This window comes from Motacilla alba, chromosome 1A (assembly GCF_015832195.1).
Source record: "Motacilla alba alba isolate MOTALB_02 chromosome 1A, Motacilla_alba_V1.0_pri, whole genome shotgun sequence".
NCBI classification, from domain to species: Eukaryota; Metazoa; Chordata; class Aves; order Passeriformes; family Motacillidae; genus Motacilla; species Motacilla alba.
In genome coordinates, this window is record NC_052031.1 from 32,746,184 (window position 1) to 32,752,594 (window position 6,411).

The 6,411-nt window shown below is 39.4% G+C and overlaps 1 protein-coding gene across 3 annotated transcripts in view; it reads left to right on the top strand.

Annotated features, from left to right (window-relative positions):
- RASSF3 (Ras association domain family member 3) overlaps positions 1-6,411 on the top strand; it is a 93,578-nt gene that overhangs the window by 84,291 nt on the left and 2,876 nt on the right. For all 3 annotated transcript variants that reach the window (XM_038155572.1, XM_038155574.1, XM_038155573.1), the window contains 3 exons: positions 2,978-3,085; positions 4,607-4,874; positions 5,933-6,048. In XM_038155572.1, coding sequence (XP_038011500.1) covers positions 2,978-3,085; positions 4,607-4,874; positions 5,933-6,048 — 492 coding nt within the window. The remainder of the gene's footprint in view (positions 1-2,977; positions 3,086-4,606; positions 4,875-5,932; positions 6,049-6,411) is intronic.

Sequence of the window (6,411 nt, forward strand, 5' to 3'; positions counted from 1 at the left end):
GGTCCATTTGTTTGATTTAATCCCAGTAGTCCTCTTTGTATTCAGTTCAGAGATTTGCTATGAACTACATGCTGTTGAAATTAATTAAGGCCCAGGCTTTGGTTGTTTAGAAAATGAGTTAGAGGTACATTTGTTGGCAGAACGCTCACTACAAAAGGAGGTAATCCCCGCTTTTGCGTAAACACACGGATGTGTTTTTTGCGGGCTTAATTAAGCTTTGCCAAAATTGTCCAGCCTCTAGTGCTAGTGCAAGAAGGGAGACATTCCTGTGGTATGTTCAAGTATGGAATCATGTCTAACTCACTTGAGGGAATGACAGCTGTCCCAGTGATGCCTTGTGGCCCACAGCTCTGTGGTGGAGCTGCACCTGGGAAGGCTGACTACAAGAGCATCACCAGGGCAAGTCTGTGGGAAATCAGCTGGCTTGGGTGCTGGGATTCGCTGCTGTACTTGAATTTTGCTTGTCATGCCTTCTTCCATGGCAATCCCCAGGATCAGAGTGATCTCATGGGATGGTGTCTTTTCTAACCAGATCAAACTTCTGTCATTTTGCGAGAGCAGTATGAAAACTCTCCTGTGTGAAAATAGGAGAAAGTTTCTTACTGTCTATTCATACTCACCAATTCACCAAGGTTTTTTTTTTTTCCCTTGTCCTTTTTTTTTTTTCTTCTTAATAATGCATACAGATAATTTCCTAGATGTCAGCCTTGTGAACTTTACCCTGTGCCATTGCCATTAAAGGCAATAGGTTCTTTTTGTTATCTACAGTTATTAAAAGTCATTTTTGTGGAATTAAACCTTGAGGTACACAGAAGTTACACAATGTGGAGTAGTTTGATTGTTTATTGTGTTTTCTTAAACAAAGGTTGATATTTCAACATGGGGAAGGTGAGGTTTTTTTCCTCTTTCCTAGTTAGCGTTTTTGCTTACTAATAGCGGATGTTGTAGTTGACTTCAGTAATCATGGTGACAGTTCCAACAGGGTAGGTAACTGCTTGAACAATTGGAAATGAATTAATAATAAGGATTAAAGCTGAGGTGTCCAGTATTGGAATTTCAGTATCAATATTGTTAGTAGATTGGAGGGGTATGAATTCCACAATGTGCTTGTCTCCGAGGTGGGTCTTGGCTGGTATCCATGTGAAGGAGTTTGTCTGCACTTATACTGACAGGGAATGTTGCAAGTCAAAGCTTGGGTTCTTGAAATGTGTCATATAGATGTCAGAGGCCTGCAGACTGTTTCCTGTCCCTTTAATATCCCCTTTTTTGCCTTTGTGCCTCTTTTGTTTGCCCCCAGATTGAACACTATAAAGGTGAAAGAGCCTTTGGGGAGATGAAGTTGGCAGTTTAAATTAAGGTCTTTCTTTATTATTTGGGGCAGTTTGGGACAGAGGGAAGATGGAAAACAGAAGGGCAAGAAGACTTCATTTCTCTAGGGAGAATAGAGACTTGAATTCTGAAAACATTCGGTAATTTGGTATTTGTAATATAGTAGATGGGGTCTGGCAACTGTGCAAAATGCTACACAATCTTAGAATTGTACTTAAGGAACTAGTGGCAGAGTTGTCTTTCACTGGTGTTCCTTTTTTGCCTCAGTTTCCTGATCTCGAAATAAAGGTGTGTTCTCAGTATTATGCAGGAAATCAGTATCTGAGCCCAGATCAGAATTCAAGGTTTCTGGCTTCAAGTTTTCCATTCAGACCACACCTTTCTTTTTATAGCTATGGGAAAAAAGTCTGCTCCAGCATGTCATTTAGTGAAATGCCATATAGGAAAAGCAAAACTAAGCCTAAAAGAGCTAAAAATATTTGATTTTAAATTAGGAGACAGAAAAAGTTCAGCAGATTCTTTCTGGCAAGTGGAACCTTACAGTGCCACAGCAGATGTGCTCATCTTTGGGGTAGTGTCTGGCAAACTGAAGTGCCTGCAGAGATGTGTGCTGAGTTGTGCTGAGTGGTGTCCAATAGAGTGGGGTATAGAACAGGCCACTGAAGTCAGGGAGGCCCTTTCTCAGGCAGGATACATTACACTGGAATGTATTTGGGAGGACAGCTGGAACTGTGACTTGGCTTGTCTGTAGCGTGAATGTGCTCAGGTGTTCTCTGAAAGCATCGAGGTTCTTCAAAGCTTCTCCCTTTTCTAATTGAAGCCTTAAATCATCAAAGCTGAGAGCTGAAACTCTTTCATACTATATATGGCATTTGTGCTAGTGGTAGAAACTGGAGTGTATTTATAACACTGGTTTGCTGCTGCGGGAATACAGATTGGGAACAAATGTTTGTTTGGAAAAAATCCAATTCCAGGGTCTTCTTTTACTGCTGCACGTGAAATCAATAGCAACCTTGTAAAAGCAACAGTTGAAAAATCTTAATAGGGCCTTCCCCATGGAAAAAAACATGCAGTTGGTGTAACATTATGTATCTGGAGAGTTACTTCTGATGGTTTATGCAGTAGGCAGTGACCCTGTGTGTAACATCCTGTCTGTCACATTGGAAGGCAGGGATGCTGTCCGGTTGTTGGCACACACTGGGATTGTTGGGGTTACTTGCTAGGATGTGCTGCTATTTTCAGATGTACTCCTTTTTTCTTCATAAATACCTATTTGCGCCCCAAGTGATATTTAACGACAATTTTAAGTGTTCTTAACAGGATGGCATGGCATTGACATGAGAAAATCAAGCCATAAAATGAGCTGAGCTGTCTTGCATGCCGCTGCAAAATATCTGAAGGAGAACAGTTGGCAACAAAAGGGCACAGGTGTCTTAGGGTGTGTTGATTAAACCATCTCCCTGCCATCTCCCTTCAGTCCCTGTTCTGTTTGATTTGCTCAATGTGTTAATCCTTTCTGTTCCTGCACAGCTAATTACTGTTATGTTGAGCCTCTGTGGAATAATTACCATTTGGACTAAGAATGTTTGTATCCAGAATCTTAAAATAATTTATTTTGTATTTTAAAACTGCTGTCTTGTTTTTGAAGGATGTTCAGAAGGAGAGAGAACCTCATGTTTATCTCAGTAAAGAAGAAGTTAAAGAGAAGATACAAAGCTATAATTCATCTGTCACTGATAAATTAAAGATGACCTTGGTAAGTTTTGCATAGAATTACTGTGATTTTTAATGCTGAGTTGTAACTTTGTAGTGCGTTGTAAATTGTTTTATTCTCAGAATCTTACATACGAAACTCTCTCTGTTTAAATGATTTTCTAAGAGACTTTTCCTTAGATTGGCAAATGAAATTTCGTGTCTGAAATGCTTTTTATCCCTGTAGCTCTTTTACATGGATCAAAACAAAGTCTTTTAAAAACAAACTGATGTATTTTGAAATGTGTTTAATTTAAACAGTCAGCTGACTCTAAGGTGTACATTTGTCAGGATTTTCTTACAAATTCTAAAAATGCTCAGATGGTAAAAATGAAGATACTATTTTCTTGTTTCTGCAGATAAATTTTTTAGATTTCTTTGATAAAGATGCTCAAGTAGTGATAAAAGTTAAAACATGCTATATTTATTATAGGATACTTAACTTTCAGAGTAGTCATACAGATTTTCAGCATGAAGAGACTTTCTTCCCCCAAAAACATACAAATTACAAACTGAAATACATAAGGCTTCTCATTTTCAAGGATAGTGAACCAGGTCTAGTATTCAGCTCAGTCTACTCAAGTCCATACTAACAAAACTCACCTCTATCTGCTTAGCAAGCTGTTATTCAGTTGTTATGCTGTCCAGTTTTCTAATACATGACATATTCCTGTGGGTCTATATGGAAATTTTGAAATTCCATTATATCCTAAACCATGTAAGTATGACTATGTACTAAAAAGATCTTTGTTATGTGTTTGCATATGGGTTAGGACTTATTATGCCTAAAACCAGATTGTCAAAATTTTTCTAGCTCAGTAAGGTTTGATTGGCTTTGCTGTTTTGTCTTTCAAAAGCAACTGAAATAAACAATTTCAGATGTTAATTGGATTGGCATTTATTCTGGGGTTTTGCCTGGGTTTTTGTTGGTTGGTTTTTAAATTTTTTTTTTAAATTTTAGTTTTTGTTTGTTTGTTTGAGTTTTGGGAGGTTTTGTTTGTTTGGTTGTTTTTTTTTGTTTTGTTTTCTGGTGAATTTTTTGGGTTTTGGGTTTTTTCAGTTGGTTAGGTTTTTTTCCAACGTGATTTGACCATCTAAATGCCTCAGACTAAGTTGACAAAGATGGCTAAAATGTAGGAGATCACTTCTGTATTTCCACATAAAGTCTGTTGCTAAAGATTGGTATTAGTGATCTTTTTCACTTCATAGTCCTCTCCTAAAGTGAAAACTTACCTCTGGTATGTTTTTGCTTGATGAGGTCCTAATATACTTAGAAGTCAACAGTTATTATTAAGAAAAAAATAATACTCAGTAGTTATTAATAAGAAAAACTAATATTCAGAAGATATTCCAGAAAGAATAACTGTCTGAATTACAAAAACAATACCTTTCCTGTGAGATGTCATGTATTGCAGTGGTATCTAAATAGTGCTCACTGCGAGGATTTTCATGTGCCTGCTGCACTGCTGTGTCACAGGTGGTCATTGCTGATGATCTTACAGTTCAGGCCTTTCCTTCCTTGCAGAATGCCAATGGGATTTACACTGGCTTCATCAAAGTGCAGATGGAGCTCTGCAGACCCATCACTCTGCAGTCCTCGCAGAGCCAGGGGAGGAGTGCTCCCAGCAATCAGGAGACTGCTTTTTACCTGCCGGACGGCTGTGTGAACACCCTCCACATCAGCAGCACCAACACTGTCCGGGAAGTCATCGAAGCCTTGCTCAAGAAGTTCTTTGTGGCTGACAATCCTGCTAAGTTTGCACTTTATAAACGCTGTCACAAGGAAGATCAAGGTATAAACTGAGCTTGTGGCATTTTGGTAATGGAAGGTTTGGGGAGGGAGTTGTGCTGTAGTAATACTTGAAATGAGCAAGGTGGAAGAAGTCAGATGAATGGGGGTAGCTGTCTTCCTACCTTGTCTTTTTTTCCATATGTAAAGTAGCATGATAAGACAGTAAAAGGCTGGGGGTATTTCAGGATAATTCATCCAAGACAAAGTCACCTGCTAAAACATTGCACAGATCTCCTGTGCTTTGCAATCCATTTTATTTTATTTTATTTTATTTTATCCCCTTGTCAAGTCCTAAATTTCAGCTGGCCTGATACACTGCAGAGTTGTGAGATTAAGTTACAGGCCAGGTTTTTGATAAGATAAGCCATGGTGTCTGTGATGCGTGAGGTAGAGGCGCTGGCAGACTGCTCTCGAGGTGACGACCACGGGCACACGTGTTGTGCTCACGTGTTGGTGCACGTGGCTGTCCCTGGGCACTGGCTGCTGTTAGGAGTTTGTTGTAAGTTGTGATGGAAATACCAGAAGATGGAAAAGGGTTTTTTTAGGCAAAGGTGCATTTTGCCAGTGTTGTGTTCTTGCACTTAAAATCTGCCTTCCTTCCGTGGACATTGAGAGCAGTTTCAGATGTTTCTGGCTGTCATGCAGGCAGAGTTGTCTTTTAGACTTAGTGTGTGAAATTTTAAGTGGAGAACTTAAATCAGAACAGTGATACACAGCTCTAATGTCATAAATGCTTAGATAGAGTAACAGGTCTGTGTGATGTATTTTTTTCTTGTGGGTTATTTTTCCCCCCTGCCCTGCATGTACTGTGTTGACTGGAGGCCATTTCATTCCTGTGCAAATGCAGTGTTGCACTGTCACCATCAGTCACCTGCTCAGCTTCTCCCCTAAAACTCACTGCTCAAAATGGTATGTAGACTGATAGATAAACAGTGTGTAAATTTTGGCTACACATGCATCTCTCTGAAATTTTTGTAGCATTAGCTAGCATTAGTTATTCCAAGTGTTTGAATCGTTGTTGGTAAAGATGATAATTACTGTGGTTTCCTTCTCCTGCAGTTTATACCTGCAAGCTGTCAGACAGAGAACATCCCCTCTACCTGCGCTTGGTGGCAGGCCCCAAAACAGAAATGCTCAGTTTTGTTCTACGTGAGCATGAAACTGGAGAAGTCATGGTATGTCACACCCTCCTGCCTCAGTGTTTGTGTAACCTCACGGATGAGAGGGCTTCTGTTTGAGCTGTGCTGACCGGGCAGATCGTTTTTTGGAAGCAGACTTTTTTCCCCTGTTAATTTCCTTTGTGCCTTTTGTAAACATTTCATTTGTGGTTAGATTGACCTGTTGTTACTTGCAGAAGTAAAAACTATTTAAAAGAGTAAAATACTTCCAGATGCCCTAAGATTTGCAAGGAAGGTGCCTGATACTGTTTCATTTGGAAATTGTCTGCAGTGTCTGAGGTTTTGTTTGGAAATACTGCAAATATAAAAGATTTATGAATTTTCTGTTCATCTCGTCCATTCTTTGCTCTGTCTTTCCAG